The sequence below is a fragment of the Nomascus leucogenys genome, chromosome 7b, assembly GCF_006542625.1.
Source record: "Nomascus leucogenys isolate Asia chromosome 7b, Asia_NLE_v1, whole genome shotgun sequence".
NCBI classification, from domain to species: Eukaryota; Metazoa; Chordata; class Mammalia; order Primates; family Hylobatidae; genus Nomascus; species Nomascus leucogenys.
The window spans coordinates 8,035,448-8,060,036 of NC_044387.1; the positions used below are offsets into that span (position 1 = coordinate 8,035,448).

The window sequence follows — 24,589 nt, forward strand, 5'->3', positions numbered from 1 at the left end:
GTCTGCACCGTTACCAGTGTCTCCTGGATGGGGCCTCTGCTGGAAAGGGGCGGAGACGGAGTGAAGCCCACCAGGGGTTGGACTGGGGAGGCTTGGGTCTCGTCTCCAGCTCTTCTTCTGGTCGTGTGGCCTGGACCAGTCTCAGTTGCCAGGTTCCTCATCTGGCGGCTACCCTGCTGGGCTGTTCCAGCTTTGCTTCTGAGCGGAAGGTCAGGGGCTGCCAGGGAGGAGCTTCGTGGGGAAAGCAAAGGGGAAGCTGTCAGCGCAGGCCGTCCCCTCCTGTGAACTAAAGAGTCGCCGCGGACAAGCAGGCCCCCAGATGGGGAGCCAGCCTCTGAGGTGGCGGGCCCTGCCCGGCCTCCCATGCCCTCCTGGGCCCCCCACAGCCCCCTGGCTCCTCCTTGGCCTGCTGCTGCTGCCCGGGACCCTGCGACTGGCAGGTAGTGTCTGTCCTCCTCCTTCTCTCTACTTTCTCGCTCCAGAACATCAGAGCGGCTTTCATCCCGCCCGGCGCAGCTAATTCCCAGGGACCTGTCTCTGGGGATTTGCTGGTTGTCGTTTGAACGCTGCAGACTTCACAGGGGAAGCCTTCGGGGACCGAGAAGATGTTTAGCTAATGCCTTGCTAAGGTGGCTTTTGCAAGGGGGTGGGGACAGCTTCCCCCCAGCAGTCTGGCCTCCTGGCCTTTAAACAAGGAGGGTGGGCACTGTGTGGCTGGGGTCGGGGGCGGGGCAGGGGGGAGGGACAGCTCCCCACCCGAGGAACCTCACGTGGCTGCTGTGGGGGAGCCTGCGTTGAACCTGGCAAGTGGTGGGGCTACCCTCTGGGTTGTTGCTGGCATTGGCCAGGGAGAGAGGGGGGACACCAGGGCCAGCCACAGGGCACTGCGCCCAGAGGCACAAAACTGTCAGTCACCAGAAAGGGTCGCACCTCCCAGTTCCTGAAATACAACCAGAGGCCAAGTGTTTTAGGACGCAAGTGTGTCTTTCCACGCCAGCGGCGCTCCTTTCCTGGTCCCAGGCTTTCTTGGAAGCTGGGTGGCCGGGCTCCGAGCCAGGCTGTGGGGTAGGTGGCCTCAGGGCCAGTTCATCAGGCCAGGGAAGGCCCAGGAGGGTCCCATTCCAGGGCTGCCAGCACGAGGGCTCAGTGAGTTCTGCCAGATTCTCTCCGCCCCTCCTTGGCCGGGCAGCAGCCAACCCTCCCTCTGGCCAAAGGGGTGGCCTCCACTGTGGAGACCGGGTGCCTTCCTTTCTATTCTCTTAGAGTTTATGGGGCTTCCAAGAGCTGTCCCCACCCTGTCCTGCTGCACCCCCTCTCATGACCACGAATTAGGCTTTATGGAGCCCTTCGCAGGGCATGCACTGGCCACCCTCACAGCACCCCTTTGGGCCCCTATTGTCCTCACCTGCACCATTTTAAGGACAGGGAAAAGGAGGCCCAGGGAAGCCAGTTCATTTGCTCAAGACCTAGCCGGTAAGTAGAGGCCAGGCTCAGCCCCAGGCCAGCCTCAGCCCCGAGCTGGGCCCCTTGGCCAGTAGGCTCGGAGGCTCCTCTTACTTGTAAAGAATGTTCTTCACCGGAAACTTACCCTGGGGAAGCAAAGGCTGACCTGTATGTATCTCCCCAGGCTGGAGCCCAGAGCCCTAGGACCCCATCTCCTTTAATCCTGTGCATGCCTCCCCCCACACCCCAGACAGTTGGTGCAAACACGGCCAGACCCCGGAAATGCAGCCTGTTAGTGTCAATCTGTCTCAACTCACAGTCATTTTTAACTTAATTTCCCCCAATTCCCATCCTTTCCCTTTGTGTGGTTCCTCCTCCCCAAAAGACACCCAGCACACCCTGGTAACCGAGCAGTAAGAGGTTTTCTGGGGTGCTGCTACCAAGGAAAAGCTCTTTTGTAACAGTCTCAACTACAACAAAACATTCCCAGTGCCACCCTCTCCCACCCGGTATTGCAACAAACATTACATAAAAGAGAAACTGTTCTTTCACAAGAGGTGAAAACACCCTTATGGTGTCCTAGAGTCCCTTGGAGCAGCAGACAAACCCCCACCCACGCTTTTTTTTTTTTTTTTTTGAGAGAGTTTCACTCTTGTCACCCTGGCTGGAGTGCAGTGGCACCATCTTGGCTCAGGGCAACCTCTGCCTCCTGGGTTCAAGTGATTCTCCTGCCTCAGCCTCACGAGTAGCTGGCACTACAGGCGCCCACCACCATACCCAGCTAATTTTTGTATTTTTAGTAGAGACAGGGTTTTGCCATGTTGGCCAGGCTGGTCTTGAACTCCTGACCGCAGGTGATCCATCCGCCTCAGCCTCCCAAAGTGCTGGGATTACAGGCGTGAGCCACTGTGCCCATCCTGTTTTTATTTTTTTGAGACAAGGTCTCCCTCCGTCCACCAGGCTGGAGTGCAGCGGTGCAATCTCAGCTCACTACAACCTCTGCCTCCCTCACTCAAATGATCCTCCCACTTCAGCCTCCCGAGTAACTGGAACCACAGGCATGTGCCACCACACCCAGCTATTTTTTAAATTTTTTTGTAGAGATAGGGACTGGCAGTGTTGCCCAGGCTGGTCTCGAACTCCTGACCTCAGGTGATCCACCCGCCTTGGCCTCCCAAAGTGCCGGGATTACAGGCGTGAGCCACTGTGCCCAACCCCCAACCTGCTCTTTGTCTTACCCCTGTGCATCTCCCTTCATCTATCTGTCACTCCACGTCACACCCCTGCCTTCTCGTCTCAGAGCTTTGAGGGTTTGCTCGAAGGAATCTTGCCCCTCCCACATCTTCCAAACCTCCCCTGACCATAACCATCAGCCTGGTGCAACCAGCTCTGCCACCTATCAGTACCAACCCAGCTTGCATCCCTCAGCTGCGTCCACAGGGGTGTCACTGAAGGCCAGCATCCCTGATTCTGGGCCGTATCCCTGAACTTGCGATAGGATGCTGGCTTGGGAGTACAGGCCAGGGGCATTCATCTTCAGTTTGATTTTTCATTTATTTATTTATTTTGAGACAGAGTCTCGCTCTGTTGCCCAGGCTGGAGTGCTGTGGCACTATCTCGGCTCACTGCAACCTCCGCCTCCCAGGTTCAAGTGATTCTCCTGCCTCAGCCTCCTGAGTAGCTGGGATTGCAGGCAACCACCACGATGCCTGGCTAATTTCTGTATTTTTAGTAGAGTGAGGTTTTCACCGTGTTGGCCAGGCTGGTCTCGAACTCCTGACCTCAGGTGATCCACCCACCTTGGCCTCCCAAAGTGCTGGGATTACAGGCGTGAGCCACCATGCCCGGCCCAGTTTGAATCTGAGCTCTGCTACTTGCCCAGGCACCCTGGGCAGATTACTTCTATCGCTATGCCTCAATTGTCTCCTCTGTTAAATGGTTGTGATAACACTGCCACCTAAACACATCCTGAGGACTGAGTGCCCAGCATGTCATTAGCCCTCCCTCAGTGAGTGTCAGCTGCCTGCCAGCCTCGCCAGAGCCATGGAAACTTGAGGTGCAGCTGGTGACCCCACGGCCTCCAGCTCATCCTGGGTGCCCGCTCCTGCTCCTAGCCGCCCTCCTCCTCCCACTTAAGCCGGGACTTGGGCGTGCCCTCTGGCTTCTTGACCCCTCTGCAAAGCCTGCTTTTCTCAAAGGTGGTCTCCCCAGACGGGAATTGTTGGGGGCTTGGCTTTTCCAGGAGCAGCTGCAACTCAGCTTCCACGGGCCTCAGTCCTCCCCAAGGACTTCGGGGCTGGACAGACCTGAGTTCCAGGCCTGCCTTCTTCTGGTGACAGCTGTGTGACCTCAGGCAGTTACTTAACCTCTCTGCACCTTAGTGTCCTCTGCAAATGTCAGTCCCCTCTCTCTTTGTGGCCTTTCCAGAACTCTGGGCTGTATTTATTTCTCACATGTCCATTGAGAAGGACCGGTTCTAGGCACCGGAGGGACCCAGAGGTGAACAAGCCATAGGTCCCACTCTCAGCCTGGTGGGACCGTGAGCCTCGGCGGGAGTTACCAGACAGGTTTGTTCCGGATCCAGGTGGTGCGCGCCTGTAGTCCCAGCTACTCAGGAGGCTGAGGCAGGAGAATTGCTTGAACCTGGGAGGCAGAGGTTGCGTTGAGCTGAGATCGTGCCACTGAACTCCAGCCTGGGTGACAGAGCAGGACTCTGCCTCAAAAAAGTAATAATAATAAAAAAGGACGTTCAGGAGCCCCTGCCTGCTCCAGGCTGAGACCTCCTGCCTCCCTTCCCGCCGCTCTGGACCTCGTCAGGAGTAGCCTCTGTTTTTCATCTTTGTCTAATCCCAATAAAGGACTTTCGAGGCACAGGCAGAGGCGGGCGGGGAGAGGCAGGGGAGTGCTGGAAAGGCTGCCCGCTGAGTGGGGACAGAGCGGGAGGTGGCTGAGGGAATGAGGGCTGAGAGCCCAAAAGGCAGGGCCAGGAGGGCCAGGAGAGGCTCAGCTTGACCACAGGGGAAGTCTGACACAGCAGTGGGATGCAGATTGTCATTGGGTGGATCACAAATGCCCCTCAGGTAGGGGTCCGGGCACACTCCCAGCGGGTCCTGTCTCACTGCCGTCTCCTCTGTCATGGTGAACTATCCCACACAAAAACGCAGTGCTGCGTGGTAAGCACTAGAAAACAAAGTCCTGTGTGACTCCCACCAGGTCAAGAATGAGAACATCCCAGTGCCTCAGAGCCCCTTCTACTCCCCTCGCCCCACAGACACCGTCCCACCCCATGCCCCACCAAAGGTACCCCCATCCCAGCTTGTGGGGAGATCACTTACTGGCATTTCTTTGTAGTTTTATCATTAGTACACATCCCGAAACCATATGGACTAGCTTCGCCTGTTTGTGAACTTTGTATAATTGAAGGATACTGTGTGTATTCTCCTGCGACCCGCTTCTTTCACTGAGCGTTGTGTTTTTTAAGATAGATCCAGTCCACGATATGGCTGAAGTTCGTTTTGTTGCTATAGATAGAGCAAGAGTTGAAACCACGGCCGGTGGGCTAAACCCAGCCCACTGCCTCTTGTATGGCCTGTGAGTTATGAATGGTTTTTATATTTTTAAGTGGTTGAAAAAATCAAAAGGTACTGTGCGGACTCATGTGGCTTCTAATCCTTGACTCCCAGCACGGGGCTGGCACCCAGCGGATGCTCAGGAAATGGTGACAATCAAGGATGAATTAAGCTCTGAGCAGGGTGGAGATGCGATGCCACAGCAGGGGCGCCTGGGGGAGGAGATGGAAGGGCTGGGTAGTCATCCTCTGCCCCCCCCTCTGCCCTCCCTGAGCCCTGGCTCTCTCCAGCATTGGTAGGGTAATGAGACCCCCTGTGTAGTGAATGGGAGAGAGGACATCCTGGGGAAATGTGGACCCGGAGGCAGGATCTGACCCTCTGCTTGCTCCTCATGGATCTAAGCAAGGCCGTACCCTAGTGGGGACATGGGCAACAGGACACAGATGGGGCTGAAACCAGAGAAAGGGACGGGGTAAGCCTGGTGAGAGGGAGGGGAGGGATATGGACATGAAATTGGCAAGTGGGGCACCTGGGCTCCCGGTGAGGTCTGAGCAGCCTGGATTTGGGTCCTGGGAGCCTTTGGCCAAGTCTCCGGAGCACGCTGAACCTCCACAAAGCCCCCCGCCTGCGTGCTCAGCATCCTCCCAGACAGCAATAGGAAGGCATATCCAGCACCATGATGGCCTCAGGGTGTGGCACCTGGGACCCCTCAGGGAGGGTCTGTGAGGCTTTGGCCCTAGGGACAGGGCTCGAGGGCACAGTGAGGGAGGGGACTCAGTGCTCACCTTCGGTCGTGGGTCATGGGTCGTGGGTCGTGAGGGTCCTGCCCACCAGGCTTCTGTGGGCCCAGCCACCGGCCCCACCTATTCCTCTGCACCCCGAGACTCAGGTCCTCGCAGGCCAAGGGGCTCACCATGGCCTCCCCAGTCCTCCTGCAGGCAGGGGTGATTCACTGTCCCAGGACACACTCAGGCCAGAGCCCTGATGGCACCTTTGCCAAAACAGAGGGCCTGGAGGGCCAGGCCCCACCTGAGCCGGTTCTCTGAGGCTGAGTCCAGCACCAGGCCGGCACAGAGGAGGGGCTGCAGAGTCTTGGCTGGGACTTGGATGTACTTGGCTGCTGAGGGTCTATTTGATGAGTGGCTGTACCTGGGGACTTCATTCTAGGGCTTGGGGGCTGTGCAGGGTGCGGAGAAGAGCCAGAAGAGGCGGAATGCTGACCCTGGCTGTTTCTGCTCCCCACGCACCCCACTGCCGGTGCTGAGGTAGAGGAAGGGCAGGGCCTGGGCCAGATCTTTGCTTGCTGCTGGTGGGCCAGGGGCCAGGGGCCAGGGGTCCACAGAGCATAACCGCAAACAGCCTGACTGCCATCAGCAGGCCCCTAACCCTGGTGCATTCAGATAAGACCCTCCCCATCCCTGGGCCACCCCTTCTTCCTGGGTGCCTGCTCCTTATGGCCACTCCCACCTTTGAGGTTGGCTGGAGGCAGAGGAGTCCCGTCCCCTGAAGAAGCCAGCCACACCCACTCCCCTGAACCTTTGCTTCTACACTGCTCCCTGGGTCTGGAGGGTATCCTCTCACTTGCCCACCTGGTGACATCCAAACTGTCTGTCAAGGTCAAACTCATAGGCTCTTCTGTAGTACCCCCTCTGGCTCCTTCCCCACCCTGAACAAACCCAGTCCCCCTCCCTCTCCCTCAAGGTGTTCACCTGTGATCCCGAGCACACAGGCGCTCAGAGGCATGTGGGGCATGACCAAGCTCGCCTGAGGCACATGAGGCTGTGGGCAGAGCCAAGGAACAAGCATCCAACTTTAAGAGGCAGGCTGTGTGAGAAAAGCCAGGGACAGTGCAGAGAGAGTACGCAGGCTCAGGAAGCCTGGGGGTGGAGGGGAAGAGGAGGGAAGGTCAAAGAGAGAGGTCTGCAGGGTCATGGTCAAGGCCAGAAGCCTCAGGACCCACCAGCATCTTTGCTGACCTCCTTGGTGGCAGCAGAGCCAGCCAGCTGAAAGCATCCCGTGGCGGGCAGGAGGCGGCGGACAGGGAGGGAGGGAGGGAGCTGGCAGGGTGGAGGAAGTAGAAGGGCAGGGAGGGGAGGACAGAGGGAAGGACGGAGGCCTGGAGAGGTTGTGTGCCTGGAGGGTGAGGGATCTTGTGGGAGGTGGAGATTTAGGAGAAGTCAGGATAAAAGTGAGATAGCCAAGTTGTCCAGGGGAAGGAGTTAGTGTGTTAACAGCCAGAAGCATATATATTTTAGAAGCAGGCTGAGGGCGAGAGTGCAACAGATCCCACAGAAGGAATCACTAATGCAAGGCAGAGTTTCAAAGGCTGAGGGAGACTGGAATTCTAGTATTTCTCTTGTCCTTGTTCTAAAATGCAAATATGGGCCAGGCACGGTGGCTCACACCTGTAATCCCAGCACTTTGGGAGGCCGAGGTGGGTGGATCACCTGAGGTCAGGTTCGAGACCAGCCTGGCCAACATGGTGAAACCGCTTCTTTACCAAAAATACAAAAAAATTAGCCAGGCATGGCGGCACGCACCTGTAGTCCCAGCTACTGGGGAGGCTGAGGCAGGAGAATTGTTTGAACCTGGGAGGTAGAGTTTGCTGTGAGACGGGATTGCACCACTGCACTCCAGCCTGGGCAATTGAGCAAGACTCCATCTCAGAAAATAAATAAGTATGAAAAGAAAGAAAGAAAGGAAAGAGAGAGAGGGAGGGAGGAAGGAAGGGAGGAAGGAAGGAAAGAAGAAGGAAGGAAGAAAGAGGGAGGGAGGAAGGAAGGGAGGAAGGAAGGAAGAAGGGAGGAAGGAAGGAAGAAGGAAGGAAGGAAGGAAGAAAGAAAGATAGATGATCATGTCACTTTCCAATTTAAAAGCCCTCAGAGGCTCCACTAGGTTTCCAGGGCAGTGTTCAAGCTGCTCCCCACCTCTGAGGCATCCCCTTGTACCCCCCCTCCCAGACACAAATCATTCCTTCCAACTCCACCAAGGCGCAGTGCCCATTTCAAGAATTTGAGAAGCTTTACCCGAGAACTTTCTTGGGTTTAAAACCTCTCTCCACACCCCTCCCCCAACTGTCTGCCTCCTGCTCTTCTCTTCCTTCCAAGTTCAGCTTCGTCAAGTGATGGGAAGAAAGATAGCAAGATGCTCACAGCTGTGAGGTCGGGTGGCAGAACCGTTCAGCTGAACAAGTTCAGCTTGCTTCTTGAGATTTTGTTGTCATTTCTAGAATTTCTTTTTCTTGTTGTTTGTATGTTTTTTGTGTTTTCTTGTTGTTGTTTTTGTTTTTTTTTGAGACGGAGTCTTGCTCTGTCACCCAGACTGGAGTGCAGTGGCGCAATCTCGGCTCACCTCAAGCTCCGCCTCCCGGGTTCACGCCATTCTCCTGCCTCAGCCTCCCGAGTAGCTGGGACTACAGGCGCCCACCACCATGCCCGTCTAATTTTTTGTAGTTTTAGTAAAGGTGAAGTTTCACCGTGTTAGCCAGGATGGTCTCAATCTCCTGACCTTGTGATCTGCCTGCCTCGGCCTTCCAAAGTGCTGGGATTACAGGCGTGAGCCACTGTGCCCGGCCGTATGTTTGTTTTTTTTTAAGAGATGGGGTCTCAGTCAGTGTGATGGCTCACACCTGTAATCCCAGCACTTTGGGAGGCCAAGTCAGGCAGATCACTGCCTCAGTGAACAGGAGTTTGAGACCAGCCTGGCCAACATGGTGAGGTCATGAGGTCAGGAGTTTGGGACCAGCCTGGCCAACATGGTGAGGTCATGAGGTCAGGAGTTTGAGACCAGCCTGGCCAACATGGTGAGGTCATGAGGTCAGGAGTTTGGACCAGCCTGGCCAACATGGTGAGGTCATGAGGTCAGGAGTTTGAGACCAGCCTGGCCAACATGGTGAGGTCATGAGGTCAGGAGTTTGAGACCAGCCTGGCCAACATGGTGAGGTCATGAGGTCGGGAGTTTGAGACCAGCCTGGCCAACATGGTGAGGTCATGAGGTCGGGAGTTCAAGACCAGCCTGGCCAACCTGGTGAAACCCTGCCTCTGTTAAAATACAAAAACTAGCTGGGTGTGGTGGCACATGCCTATAATCCCAGCAACTCAGGAGGCTGAGGCAGGAGAATCTCTTGAACCTGGGAGGCAGAGATTGCAGTGAGCTGAGATCATGCCATTGCACTCCAGCCTGGGCAACAAGGTGAGACTCCATCTCAAAAAAAAAAAAGAAAAGAGGGATGGGGTTTCATACTGTCACCCAGGCTGGACTGAGGTGGTACAGTCATGGCTCACTGCAGCCTCAAACTCCTGAGCTCAAGTGGTCCTCCCACCTCAGCTTCCAGAGTAGCTGGAACTGCAGGCACTGCTACCTTGCCCAGCTAATTTTATTTATTTATTTATTTCAGAAATGGGGTCTTGCTGTGTTGCCCAGGCTGGCCTTGAATTCCTGAGCTCAAGTAATCCTCCCACCTTGGCCTCCAAAAATGCTGGGCATTTTTAGAATTTCTACAGTGAACATGTTTCACTTTGTTACTGGGAGGTGGTAGGGGTACCTAAAGAATTCTAATTTAAAAACCAAATAATGACTCACACTCCAAGAGTTGCCTTCCCAGGAACCCTTTGCCCCTCCCAGGCTGAGATGGGCCCCCCTCTCTGGACTCCTGCAGCCCACGGTCTTTCCTTTCTCCCACCTCTTTCTGTCTCCATCTGTCAGCTCCCTTCCTGGTGGCAGGGCCTGGCCCTCCTTGGTGAGACTTTGGGTGAACACACACTCCCTGCTGAAGGAGGCACTCTGGGGGGTCTGTTCCCCTCACTTCATTTCCCTTTTTTTTTTTTTTTGAGATAGAGTCTTGCTCTGTCACCTAGCCTGGAGTGCAGTGGCGAGATCTTGGCTCACTGCAATCTCTGCCTCGTGGGTTCAAGTGATTCTCATGCCTCAGCCTCCCAAGTAGCTGGGATTACAGAGGCCCACCACCGCACGCAGCTAATTTTTGTATTTTTAGTAGAGACAGGGTTTCACCATCTTGACCACGCTAGTCTCAAACTCTTGACCTCGTGATCCACCCGCCTTGGCCTCCCAAAGTGCTAAGATTACAGGCGTGAGCCACCGCGCCCAGCCTGTTCCCCTCACTTCATTTTGCCCACTCCAAATCAGAGACAAGAAGCAGACCCCAACCTCACCCTTTGGGCCCTATTGCCACCTTCCACACCATCCTGATGCCCCTTTGAGGGTAGAGAGGTGGCTATAAAAGGAGAGGCTGAGTCCCCTGATGACCCAGACCACACTCTCAAATGAGCTCCAAAGTTGGAGCGACTTGACCTTTTTTTGATCTTCTTTTTTTGTTTGTTTTTGTTTTGAGACAGAGTCTCACTCTGTCACCCAGGCTGGAGTGTAGTGGCACGGTCTCGGCTCACCTTCCACCTCCCAGGTTCAAGCGATTCTCCTGCCCAGCCTCCTGAGTAGCTGGGGCTACAGGCGTGTGCCACTACGCCCAGCTAATTTTTGTATTTTTAGTAGAGATGGGGTTTCACCATGTTGGCCAGGCTGGTCTCGAACTACTGACCTCAGATAATCCGCCCGCCTCAGCTTCCCAAAGTGCTGGGATTATAGGCGTGAACACCTGCGCCCGGCCTTGACTTTCAAAACAGGCAAAAACGAGGCAACTGCTATAAAGACACTGATTGACCCTTGTGAGGCTTATTCCCGATTCAAACCTTGGACATTCTGCACTTGGTTTGTGTCCCTGAGCGGCCACCGTACACACTGGTTCAGGGGTCTACAGACATGAAAATGAGCCGTGGATGGGCTGTGGAAATGGCCACGTCTTGATGCATCTTTGTAATTTGGAGGTGTTGAAAGATGTGACAACCTGTCCGATGGCGCCATTCCAAAGGCAATGGTGCTAAAAGCTCCGAAATAGTCTCTGTTCAAAGGTTGCCTTCCAAGTCCTGCAAAATGCCCCTCCCTCGCCAGCCACTTGGTCACACACCTTTGCATTTGATGCCTGTGTCCTGCCCGCCTGCTCGTCTGTGGCATCCTGGGATTTGTGCTCAGGCACATGGCTGGGGCTCTGAGATAAAACCAACAGCCCCGATCGCAGCCTTTCAGATGGGCCTTTAAAAAGGCACAGCTCTGAGAGATGCCAGAATTAAATTAGAGGGCAAACCCCATGCCTAAAATAAAGACCGTGGGAACTGCTTTCTTCTGTAGCTGGGGAATCAAAGTGTTTTCATTTAAAATCGACCTAACTTGGGATGGATACCTTTGATCAGCGTTGTCTGGGTGCTCACGCCCTTGGCTGACAATGCGTGCTTGATGCCATAGAAGGGATTGAGTTCCATGCAGCGGGGAGCCGGGACCAAAGCCCTGGCCCATGACTTGGTGGTGAGAGGAGCCTCAGCAGCTGGAGCAGAGTGTGAGGGATGGGGGAGATTGTGGGTGGCAGATTCTGGGGGTGAGAGGAAGCCACAGAAGCATTTTCTTCTTTTCTTCTTCTTCTTCTTTTTTTTTTTTGAGACAGAGTTTCACTCTTATTGCCCAGGCTGGAGTGCAATGATGCGATCTCGGCTCACTGCAACCTCTGCCTCCCGGGTTCAAGCGATTCTCCTGCCTCAGCCTCCCGAGTAGCTGGGATTACAGGCGCCCACCACCACGCCTGGCTAATTTTTGTATTTTTAATAGAGACGGGGTTTCACCATGTTGGCCAGGCTGGTCTCAAACTCCTGACCTCAGGAGATCCACCCACCTTACGCTCCCAAAGTGCTGGGATTACAGGCGTGAGCCACTGCGCCTGGCCCATGGGAGCATTTTCAATAAGAGCATACCAAGTTTTCCACGGTGCATTCCTTTCCCAAAACGTCCGCCCCTGCTGCAGAACAGGGATGCCATCTGGCCCTTTGCAGCACTGGCCTTGTCACAGGGCCAGCCTGTAGAGGGCTCGGGGGTCACTTCTGTTTTGGGAGCCACAGGCTCTGCTTGAGCTGAGGTGACAATAACAGTCCCCTAGTGCTGCAGGGCCATTTCTGACTACCATTGTTCCCAGGCCCCTACCTATTGCTGGCCCTGTCTACCTATTACATGACCCAAATTTAAGGAAACAGCCTGTGAATTTTTGACTCCCTTTAAAGAAGTATATTTCTTTCCTTTGAGAATGTTTTCTTTTGCTTGCTTTGAGGAGTTTGTTTGTTTGTTTGTGACGGTGTCTCGCTCTGTCACACAGGCTGGAGTGCAGTGGCGTGCGCGATCTTGGCTCACTGCAACCTCTGCCTTCTGGGTTCAAGCGATTCTCTTGCCTCAGCCTCCCGAGTAGCTGGGATCACAGGCGCCTGCCACCACACCCGGCTAATTTTTGTATTTTTAGTAGAGACAGTGTTTCACCGTGTTGGCCAGGCTGGTCTTGAACTCCTGACCTCTGGTGATCCACCTGCCTTGGCCTCCCAAAGTGCTGGGATTACAGGCGTGACCCACTGCACCCAGCCCGTTTGTTTTTTGAGAGAGGGTCTCTCTCTGTCACCCAGGCTGGAGTGCAGTGGCATGATCATAACTCATTGCAGCTTTGAACTCCCAGGCTCAAGTGATCCTCCTGCCTTAGCCTCCTGAGTAGCTAGGACTACAGGCATGCCATCATGCCTGGCTAATTTATTTATTTATTGAGTAGAGATGGGGTCTCGCTATATTCCGCGGGCTGATCTTAAAGTCCTGAGCTCAAGAGATCACCCAAGGTCAGGAGTTCGAGACTAGCCTGGCCAACATGGTGAAACCCCACCTGTACTAAAAATACAAAATTAGCCAGGCGAGGTGGTGCATGCCTGTAATCCTAGCAACTCGGGAGGCTGAGGCAGGAGAATCGCTTGAACCAGGGAGGTGGAGGTTGTAGTGAGCCGAGATCGTGCCATTTCACTCGAGCCTGGGTTTCAAGAGCAAAATTCTGCCTCAAAAAAAAACAAAAACAAAAACCAAGAGTGGGATTATAGACTCAAGGGACCCACCTTAAAATCCCATGTCTACCACCGCAATTTGGGCAAACCTCTTGCCTTCTCTGAGCTTCAGTTTTGTCATCTGCAAAAGGTGAAACCAAACCCAGGGGACATTGGCTCTTCTGATCACGTGGCTTAACAGTGATGCCTGAGAGTCTGTGCAGTGTGGGGCAGCCGGACACCCAGGAGTGGCTCAGGGAGGAAGTGAGCATGTCCTGGAGACAGAGAGGGGGACCCCAAAGCCCAGGAGAGGAAGGAATGGGTAGGACATTCCACGCAGCTGGAACAGCACGGGTGAAGGCGCCGGAGTGTGGCAGGCTGATGTCTACGCAGGAGTGGGCGAGTGAGGGCCAGAGAGCAGCTGAGCGGGGCTATGCAGGTCCTGGGAGGCAAGAACTGGATCCTCCAAGCCAGGGACTTTCCATTTTTTTAGCAGTGGCCCAAAGTTAAGAGATGCATGTTTTAGCGTGACCCTGTCTGAACCCAATTGTATGAATATAACTGAAACTAGAAGGTCGCAAACAGTGCCCTTACACGCATGAAATGCTTCATGTTCTTTTTTTTTTTTAATTGCTTGTCTTGACCCCGTAAATTGATTCCAGACTCCTTCCTGGGTCTCCTCCAGCAGGGAGCCCCTGCCCGTTCAGGCAGGGCAGGAGCAGGATTGAGTTTGTGGATCGCTGGGGGCTCAGAGCCACAGCGACAGCGCTGGTTGGGTAGGAGAGGGGACTGGATGGGAGCTGTTGAGTTGGAGGGATGGGGGTATTGTGCAGGTGGTGGGCAGGTCTGATCCTGAACATCAGTGGTCCACAGGAAAGCTGCCAGGTGGGCACACCAACGCGTGGGGCACACCCCGCCAGGGACTCACTCAGCATGTGGTCCCCACGTCAGGTGTGGGAGGATAGCAACCCCGCCCAGCTCCCAAACTGCAAGCCCCAGCAGCCACAGATTCCTAAGAAGAACCGGAAAAGGAAGGACTCAGGCACCCACGGGTGGCTGACAAACTCTTTCCCAATAAGGGTGGGAGAAGAGCAGCTGGAGGCTGAAGGCAGAGGGCTGTTCGTGCCCCCAGCCCTGCACACACCACACCCCTGAGGGGCCTTCGGCCAGGCCAGGCCAGCACCTGGGACAGGGACGGTGCCCAACCCTGGGTCAGGGAAAGACCCCTGGGGGTCCTTCTGCACCTGGACCATCAGGGCCTACGTGCCCTGCGCTGAGGGCGTGTCATTTAACCCGGCAGAAGGATATAGGGCTGGCATTTGCCTTTTTTAAAAAAAAAAAAAAACAGATAGCTCTTGTCACCCAGGCTGGAGTGCAGCATTGCGATCTCGGCTCACTGCAACCTCCGCCTCCTGGGTTCAAGCGATTCTCCTGCCTCAGCCTCCCAAGTATCTGAGACTATGGGCTTGTGCCATTACACCCAGATAATTTTTTGTATTTTTAGTAGAGAAGGGGTTTCACCATGTTGGCCAGGCTGGTCTTGAACTTCTGACCTCATGTAATCCGCCTGCCTCGGCCTCCCAAAGTGCTGAGATTAATAGGCATGAGCCGCCACACCTGGCTGGGATTTGCCTTTGTAGATCCCCAAGGAGGACTCCCTGTCTCATTCTTGTCACTGGGGAAAGGCAGCCTGGCCCGTGGCAAGTAGCTGGGTTCCAAGTCTCAATTAATCCCACCACAACCCCTTAAGGCTGGCATTGTTGCTCTCCCTGTGTTGCGGGGAGACGCTGAGGTCAGAGAAGTAAAGCCAGCTGCCCAAGTTGCACAGCCTTGAAGTGGCAGAGCCAGGAGCCGCGTCCAGGCCTGTTGCCTCCAGAACCTGGGCTTTTCCCAAACGCCCCCGCTCGTCGCCCCTATTTCTGGCCAGGCCCAAGGCTTCCTCACAGTGTGGGAGGGACTTCCCTGGAACTGCAGAGAAGTGAGGGATGGAGGGTGTGTCACCCCCGAAAACACAGTCTCCTGTAAAGCGGGGTGGGCAGACTAAGCAGGGATCCACGGCGCTGCCCAGATGAGACGTCTGTGCTTGCAGTTCTGTGGGGGTGGGGAGGCACAGGAGAGGAGTTGAAGACTCAAAACAAACAGCCAAGCCCGGGGATGGGGCGGGGGCCCTCCCAGACACCGTGTGGCAGCCCTGCCTCTGATGGCCCTGCTGCCCTCCTGCTCCACCCCTCCTCCCCCATGGTCCTCACTATGGGTGCCCTCTCCCCTCTCCCTGCACCATCCTATCCACATTCACCAGGCTCAAGACGCTCCTGTTCAGGAAACTCCCCCTGGGCCAAACTCCCTGCCTGTGCAGACTTCCCTCCCGGCAGGGCAGGCCAGGCAGGAGAGTTCAGGTCCTCACCAGCCCCTCCTCACTCTCTGCCCCAACTTTGCCCTCCCTGAGCCTCAGGGGTGCTCCTTGCAGCCACCTCCAGGCCCCGCTCTCCACAGGGCGAATCTCAAATCCTCCTAAATTCTCTAAATGGAAGGGAAGTTCTCAAATCCGTTCCCCGCACAGAAAACACCTGGGGCTCCTTGAGACGTTTCCTCTCTGCGCCCCAGGACCTGTTCCAGCTCTGCCTGCCCCAGATCCCATGGGACCTGGAGAATGACCAGAAAAGCAGTTGGGAGCAGCTCCTGGGCCCTCTAGACCCCTTAGTGTCGGGGGATTTCTCCCGGCAAAACTCAGCTCCTCTGGTCACTCTAAGTCAAAGTTCTATGGTCACCGAAAGTCACAAATGCGTCCCAGTTCTTCACATCTCTAACCCTGTATAACAGACAAAACTTCAAATTCTAAGGCTGAAGTGGTTCCCCAGCCACCTGGGGCCTGTGTGAGGGTGAGGGGTGAGGTCCCTCTTCTCTTTCCCACCCAGACCCCCTCCTCGTCCGTCCCCACCGGTCAACCTGGGTGGAGGCAGAAAAGACCTGCCTTGGCCGGGCGCGGTGGCTCACGCTTGTAATCCCAGCACTTCGGGAGGCCGAGGCGGGCGGATCATGAGGTCAGGAGATCGAGACCACGGTGAAACCCTGTCTCTACTAAAAATACAAAAAATTAGCCGGGCGTGGTGGCGGGCGCCTGTAGTCCCAGCTACTCGGAGAGGCTGAGGCAGGAGAATGGCGTGAACCCGGGAGGCGGAGCTTGCGGTGAGCCGAGATCGCGCCACTGCACTCCAGCCTGGGTGAGAGAGCGAGACTCCGTCTCAAAAAAAAAAAAAAAAAAAAAAAAAAAAAGAAAAGACCTGCCTTGTCAGGTGCAGGGGAGGCTGGCCCTGGGCTCTGGATGCTTGGCGTGGAGTCCGTTGGGGCCCCCACGGAAGTGGGGGAGTGCTAACTGGAATTCTTCGGCTCTCACTCCCTCCTCAGCCCCCAGGAGTCTGGTATCCACACTGGTCTTCTTCGCCAGGCCGTGGGCCCCTCTAGGCAGCTGCATGAGCCAGTCTAGAAGGACACTCAGCCAGCTCACTGCCTCAGACCACGTTATCCCATGGGGACACACTGCCTTTGCCAGAAAAGGGACAAACCATGATGCAGCCACACCATGCCCTGGCATGAGATAGACAGCGGCCGAGTCCCCTCACTCAGGGGATACTGCTCAAGTTCAGCCAGGGTCACGCTAAAGCCCCTCTCAGCCTGGAGTGAGAAGCAGGCACCACCAGGGCAGGCCAGATGCCCTGCAGCTCTCCCCAGCTCCCTCTACACCCACCTTCTGTGACCCTGTGGTCTCCATGTGATCTTGGAGCCAAGTAGTCACTTGTTGGCCATCTGGAGGTGAAAATTTGTGAGGCCCACCAGGGTTCTGACAAACCTCTTGTTAGCATCTGATGGCTACTGTGCCCAGTGCCACCATGAGCACCCCCTGCCATATCTGATGGCAGCTTCCCAGCCCGGGTGCTGGCTCTTCTTCCTCAACATAGCCAGACCAACTGGGGTCCAAAGCCTGGCCCCACCACTCGTGATCTCTGTGGTTTGGGGCCTTTGAGATCCTCTGCTTTTTGGTTTTGGTTTTGAGATGGGGTTTCACTACGTGCTCAGGCTGGTCTCAAACTCCTGGGCTCAAACGATCCTCCTGCTTCGACCTCCTGAGTAGCTGGAACTACAGGCGTGCGCCACCACTCCTAGCTAGACCCACTCAGAACGCGGTTGCAATAGTTGCCTCCTAGGATCGTCGTGGTGTTTAATTGACACAGGACCTGTGTCACACCAAGCCAGGATACGATTTCTGTACTTTTTCTCTTCCTTCTGTCTGTGGGTTCCTGCTTCTGGGTCATGGACGCCCTCTAGACCCCCGGGCCACCAACCCTGCACCCCAACCCCATCCCAGGCAAACTCAATGCTCCCCATACCAGCCCGTCTGCCTCAGGCTCCTTCTGCTCCTTCCCTTTTGGACTGGGTGTGTTGCCAGGGCAGGGAGCCCCTCCTGGTCTGGGACAGGGCCTGTGACCTAACCGGTAGCCCTCCCATGTTTGTGGGAGGCACAAACAAATGACAGCTGAAAAGAACTTGTGGACTTGGAAATGACTGTGAAACCTATCAGCACTGTGCCTTCACGGGGGACTGCTTCTAGTCGGCAGCCAACTAGGGCCTAGACCTCTACAGCCTACACCCCTGAAGGGGCCTCTGGGAAGCACGGGTCCAGGAGATGGGGTGGGAGCTGGGCAGTTGCAGGGGTCCAGCTCTGGGGTGCTGATGCCCCATTGAAAGGAAGGTGCAGGCTGGGCGCGGTGGCTCACGCCTGTAATCCCAGCACTTTGGGAGGCCGAGGCGGGCGGATCATGAGGTCAGGAGATTGAGACCATTCTGGCTAAACACGGTGAAACCCCGTCTCTACTAAAAATACAAAAAATTAGCCAGGCGTGGTGGCGGGCGCCTGTGGTCCCAGCTACTCGGGAGGCTGAGGCAGGAGAATGGCGTGAACCCAGGAGGCGGAGCTTTCAGTGAGCTGAGATCACGCCACTGCACCCCAGCCTGGGCGACAGAGTGAGACTCCATCTCAAAAGAAAAAAAAAAAAGAGGAAGGTGCAGGTGCAGGGGAGGTGGTGAGCTACATTCACAGGCTAGAATCCAGAGGCCTTGGCTGCAACTGCAGACCTCCTCTCCCTCCCCGGGTGTTTTGGCCTAACGTCTCCAGACTGGCTGTTATTGACTGAGCTCGTCAGAGACGGCCTCCTCTCTTTACTTTTTGGACACAGCAGTTTCATCAGAGGTCTGAGGTTCTCACTTCGAAGCCTCTCCTCGCTGTGGCAGATCTGAGCCAGAGCTGTGCACTGTCATGAGCCTAACCCAGTGACCTTAAAGAAATGAATCCCAAAAGAATATAGAACAACGGACGTCTGTTTTTATAGATTTCCCTGGAATTGTAAAGATCGGCTTAATTGCAGTAGCAGAGTTCATCATTTTCTAGAAGGATACCTCAGACAGGGAGAATTTTTAAAGAAATTGGTCTGAAGTCTTCCTGCCCAGGACAAACAGGAAGGTTTCATGGTGCTGACAGTGTATCTGCCCTCCCCCTGGAGTGGCCTCTTAGATACCCTGTGAGGAGGAGCAGGAGGCCCCTGGTGAGGAGATGGAGGTCACAGGTCAAGGGGGCCACAGGGTAGGTACACAGACAGGGCAGTGGCCTGTGAGTGCTGTGCAGGGCTGCTGGGCAGGGTCGGTGGTGATGTCATTTGTGGTTCACCCTACCCCTCTTGTCTCTAAAAAAATTTTTTTTTAATCAAAAAAAAAAAAATTGATGCCCAGGCTGGCCTTGAACTCCTGGCCTCAAGAGGTCCTTCTGCTTTGGCTCCTGAGTAGCTGGGATTACAGACACGTGCCACCATCCCAGCCCACCTGGGTCCCTGGGGGACAATATAACAGCCCCCACCTCTATATGCCTACCCTGCCCCTGCCCCATCTCGGATAAGTCCCTGCCCTGAAGCGAGGCTCTTAGTTTTATGACAAAACAAATGTAATGTTATCACTAAACAGCAGCAATCCTGCAGTAGAGTCCAGAGATACAAAGTCCAGGGTAAAATCCCTCCTGCTCCGTCCACCAGAGGGGAGCCCTGGAGGGGGCCCGAGTGCCAGCTCCCTGGAATGACATTTCACAAGTGAGCGTTGTTATATCAATTACAAGTCAAACCCACTGTGACTGCCAGACATGTGAGTCGATTCCCTGGAACTGTCAGTGCCTTTAGTTCTTTGAGGGAGGGGGTGTCTCTCTTTTTCTTTCTTCTTTTTTTTTTTTTTTTTTTTTGAGACGGAGTCTTGCTCTGTCATTCAGGCTGGAGTGCAGTGGGGCGATCTTGGCTCACTGCAACCTCCATCTCCCAGATTCAAGCAATTTTCCTGCCTCAGCCTCCTGAGTAGCTGGGATTACAGGTGCCCACCACCACACCTGGCTAATATTTTTATTTTTAGTAGAGATGGGGTTTTGCCATGTTGGCCAGGCTGGTCTCGAACTCCTGACCTCAAGAGATCTGCCCACCTTGGCTTCCCAAAGTGCTGGGATTACGGGCATGAGCCACCAGGCCTGGCCAAATTTTTGTTATTGTTGTTATTGTTGTTATATAGATGAGGGCTTTCTGTGTTGTCCAGGCTGGTCTCAAATGCCTGGCCTTGCCTTCTTATGTGACAGAACAACAGGCCTGAGCCACCGCGGCTCCTGATTTTTTTGTGTTTTTTTTTTGTATTTTTAGTAGAGGCGGGGTTTCACCATGTTAGCCAGGCTGGTCTCGAACTCCTGGCCTCAAGCAATCCACCTGCCTCGGCCTCCCAAAGTGCTAGGATTACAGGCATGAGCCACCCTGCCCAGCCTGGGGGTGTCTCTTTAGTGGCTCAACAGGAACCTCAAAATATCAGCATTGCCAGAGTTTTGAGGGATTAACTGAAGCACAGGGCCAACTCCATCTCTGTTCCTGCATCTTCCAGAAGGCTGGCCTCCCTTTGGGACCCCCTTCCCAGAGCTCTGGCTCAGAGCTGAACTGAAGAGACCTGGGAAGAGATCAGCCTGGCCTCACTCCAGCCCCACACCACAGGCAGGGCCCACGCCTCACTTTCCCCAATAAAATAAATCTTGTGGCTCCTCTGAGCATCTCAAACACGTGATCTTCTCCCAATTAACAACCCGGCCTGCGTGTTCTTGGCTGCTGGCTGCCGACCTCAATTTAGAACTGTCTGCTGCTCAGCTGCCTGGAGAACCTAGGAGCGCTAAAGCCGAGGGACCTGTGCAGCTGAAGTCTGGGGCAGGGGGGCGGCTGCTGCCCAGGATCCAAACAGCATCTCAGAGGCCTGCAGCAGGGGTTAGAGCCCCCCAGGCAGGGCTGCTGCTTTGGGAATTTTCAAACTGTTTTCTGAGGTGCCTCTGATGAGTGGGGGGAGGGGTGGCTCCTGCAAAACTGGCTTTGTCATGGTCATTGACATCATGATCACAGCCGAAATGGCCCCACGTGGAGCACCTCTGCGTTGTAGGAAAAACCGCTCTCAGGATGTTGCCTGTTATACTATATAAAAAGCTGACAAATCCTCTCCGAGCCCAGAGTCCGGGAGAGGTTTGTGTCTCCCGCTGCCTGCATGCCTCCTTACTTTGGCACGGGGAGAACTGTGGGCAGGCCTGCCTCCCTCTCTGTCTACCACCAGGAAACGCTTGGGTTTCTTTATTTTGTTTTCCTGCCTCCTTCTTTATTTCTCATCCATCACCAGCTTTCTCTCTTCTCAGGCCTGTGCTTTGATCCCAGGTGGCCTCTTGGCCTTTGGGAAGAAGGAGAGTTGGGAGCGCAGGCTCTGGTATGCCCCAGCCCTGGATGGGGTTGTAGCTCCACTCTCTACCTGCTGAGGGATCCGGAGCTAAGTGCTTCAACTCCCTGACCCTCAGACTCTTCTTCTTCATAAAACAGGGGCTCTCACTTTGCCTTGGGGTCTATTAGGAGAGGTAGGGTGGTGTGCGTAATATGCTTGGCACAACTCCGGCACACAGCAAGTGCAGGAGAGGCAGGGGCTGCACCTGCAGAGGTAAGCTCACAGTATGCACGAGACTTGTCTTTCTTTCTTTTTTATTTTTTTGAGATGGACTCTTGCTCTTGTCGCCCAGGCTAGAGTGCAGTGGCATGATCTCTGCTCACTGCAACCTTAGCCTCCCAGGTTCAAGTGATTCTCCTGCCTCAGTCTCCCGAGTAGCTGGGATTACAGGCATACACTACCACACCTGGCTAATCTTTGTATTTTTAATAGAGACAGGTTTTGCCATGTTGGCCAGGCTGGTCTCAAACTCCTGACCTCAGGTGATCGGCCCACCTCAGCCTCCTGAAGTGCTGGGGTAATGGGCATAAAAAAGTTAGCCCGGCTAATTTTTGTATTTTTAATAGAGACGGGGTTTCACCATGTTGGCCAGGCTAGTCTCTGTTATATAGTATAACAGGCTAGGCTGTTATATTATATAAAAAGCTGACAAATCCTCTCCGAGCCCAGAGTCCGGGAGAGGTTTGTGTCTCCCGCTGCCTGCAGGCCTCCTTACTTTGGCACGGGGAGAACTGTGGGCAGACCTGCCTCCCTCTCTGTCTACCGCCAGGAAATGCTTGGGTTTCTTTATTTTGTTTTCCTGCCTCCTTCTTTATGTCTCATCCATCACCAGCTTTCTCTCTTCTCAGGCCTGTGCTTTGATCCCAGGTGGCCTCTTGGCCTGAGGAATCTCGAACTCCTGACCTCCGGTGATTCGCCTGCCTCAGCCTCCCAAAATGTTGGAATTACAGGTGTGAGCCACCGCGCCCGGCCGTGAGCCTTAACAGGCAAGTGGGTGGGATTGAGGCAGCCTCAAGTGACCTGTCGCTCTCTCCCTTTGCTTCCCCTCCAGGAGGACAGTCAGTGACCCACACTGGCCTGCCCATCGTGGCCTCCCTGGCCAACACAGCTGTCTCCTTCAGCTGCAGGATCACCTATCCATACACTCCCCAATTCAAGGTTTTCACAGTCAGCTACTTTCATGAAGATCTCCAAGGACAAAGGAGCCCTAAGAAGCCAACCAACTGCCACCCTGGACTGGGCACAGAGAACCAGAACCACACCCTGGACTGCCAGGTCACCCTTGTGCTGCCGGGTGCATCAGCCACTGGCACCTACTACTGCTCTGTCCGCTGGCCACACTCCACGGTGAGAGGCAGCGGCACCTTCATCCTGGTCAGAGGTAAGGCTTCCTCTGTGGCTTTTCCAGGGCAAAGGACACAGAGGTTTCAAATGGCAGTTTGGGACTTTGGATCGGAAATAGAGAATGGAGCCAGGCGCGGTGGCTCACACATCCCAGCACTTTGGGAGGCCGAGGTGGGTGTATCACCTGAGGTCAGGGATTCGAGAACAGCCTGGCCAACATGGTGAAAACCCGTCTCTACTAAAAACACAAAAATTAGCTGGGCATGGTGGCAGGTGCCTGTAATCCCAGCTACTCAGGAAGCTGAGGCATGAGAATCGCTTGAACCCAGGATGGGAAGTTGCAGTGAGCCTAGATCGCACCATTGCACTCCAGCCTGGGTGACAAGAGCAAAACTCCGTCTCAAAAAACAAAAAAAAAGAAAAGAAATAGAGAATGGTTTGCCTTGTCTGCCAGTGTTGGCAAAGCAGGCAGAGCCACTTCAGGGAGCCCTGGCCTGTGGCTGTGCCAGGGCTCCACCTGGGTGTGGAAAGGGCAGGGCCAGGCATGCAGATCTGCCCCTAAACACTGCTGGCAGGTGACCTAAAAGAGCTCACTTGGGCCCTTGGTCTCAGTGTGCCATGGCCATCATGGTGGGGGAACTTCTGCAGAACTAGGTATGTGCATGTATGTATTTGTGGGGGCCTCGTGTATGTGAGCACTTGGCTCATGTATAATTCACCTTTCCAGGGACAGATCTTTAATTTTCATCACATTCTCTCTCTTTTTTTTTTTTTTTTTTTTTGAGACAGTCTCGCTCTGTCGCCCAGGCTGAAGTGCACTGGCACAATCTTGGCTCACTGCAATCTCTGCCTCCCGGGTTCAAGCGATTCTCATGCCTCAGCCTCCCAAGTACCTGGGATTACAGATGTGCACCACCACACCCGGCTAATTTTTGTATTTTTAATAGAGACAAGATTTCGCCATGTTGGCCAGGCTGGTCTCGAATCCTGACCTCAAGTGATCCGCCCACCTCGGCCTCCAAAAGTGTTGGGATTACAGGCATGAGACAGCACACCCAGCCAGTTTTCATCACATTCTCAAAGGAGTGATGATCCCAAAAGTTAGGAGTGAGCCCATCACCAAAGCCCTGATTCTCTGACCTACCTCTGCGATCCCCTGGAAGGAGCTGGTGGCTTCGGAATCCCATAGACCTGGGTTTGAGCCTCTGTCCTGCTGCTTGCCCGATGTGATCTTGGGCCTGGTCTTCATGGCGATCCTCTGCCTTCCAAGGACTCGGATGAGGTCGAAGGAGATGGTGCCCATATGGGCTGGTGGCTGACAATAGGCAGTGTTGGGGAAATCATGCTCATGTGGCTGGCATGTGGTTGGCACTCTGTGTGTTTTTGCCAGCCAGATGGATGGATGGATGGGGGGAGGGGAAGGAGGACTGGATGCCAGCAGGAGGGACCAGGGGATGGCATGGGGTGGGAGGGCTGGGCCTTACCTAGCCTGAGTGCAGCCCCCTGTCAGTCCCAGGATAAACCCGCCTCCTTCAGCCCTAGCCACATCTACCCGTATTATCACCACCTCACACAGGGAAAAGAAGAGGCCCCGAGAGGGGAGACATCTCGCTCAGGGCCCTACAAGCAGCCTGCAGGGGAGCCAGGTCACTGGGGCAGGGGCACCGGAAGAGCAAATGGTCCCTGTCTTTACAGAGAATCAAGGCAGTGAACATGAAAAGGAGTGAGGGGGACAATGAAGGCCCGAACCCTGGCTCCCAGGGGGCCTAGTGGGGTGTGGAGCGTGTTGGCGGGGTAGCATTGAAAACAGGGTCCTGAGTGAGGGAGAACATCAGGTGTGTGTGCCCCGCTTTCTCCTGGGTCACTGACCCCTCTGCTCCCCTGCACTTCCTCCTAGACGCAGGGTACCGAGAGCCCCCGCAGAGTCCACAGAAGCTCCTGCTCTTTGGCTTCACCGGCCTCCTGAGTGTCCTGAGTGTAGTGGGCACGGCCCTGCTGCTCTGGAAGAAGGTACGGGATCAATGCTCACAGCCACACAGCCCCTCCACCCGACACGCCACGGACTGGGGGTGCCACCCGGGGGCAGACAGGCTGCGTGCCTGCCCTCTGCAGGGCGTCTGGTGGGCCCTGGTGAGGGCACATCCACACCTGTAACAGGTGGCCCTTGTGGCCCCTTGCACCGGGGCTGGGGGCATTCCTCCTGTGCCGCTCCCTGTGCTGCCATGGGGCACCTTTTGATCTCGTTGCAAGAAACCAGGGCTCTGCAGGCTTTCCCAGGTCCCACGTCCCTCTGAGAACCTGGGAGAGGCTGCAGGCCCTCCTGCCTACCATTTCTAGCTCCCCAGATTAGGGAATCCCTGCTCAGGTTTTCTTGATCCCAGCAGGCTAGAAGGGATGAAGGGGCTACCAGCCACTCGCACAGGTGCCCTCCCACATGCCCTCCCGCTCGCCCTCTTGCACGCCCTCCAGCAACCCTCCCACACACCCTCCCACTCGCCCTCCCACACA

General features: G+C 55.2%; 1 protein-coding gene across 1 annotated transcript in view; it reads left to right on the top strand.

The window, feature by feature from the left end:
- The first annotated feature begins 279 nt into the window (after positions 1-279).
- Positions 280-24,589, top strand: part of NFAM1 (NFAT activating protein with ITAM motif 1) — a 53,474-nt gene continuing 29,164 nt past the window's right edge. Inside the window, exons 1-3 of the mRNA XM_003264832.4 lie at positions 280-440; positions 21,789-22,118; positions 23,979-24,091. Of these exons, the coding sequence (XP_003264880.1) occupies positions 320-440; positions 21,789-22,118; positions 23,979-24,091 (564 nt within the window). The 5' untranslated portion in view covers positions 280-319. The remainder of the gene's footprint in view (positions 441-21,788; positions 22,119-23,978; positions 24,092-24,589) is intronic.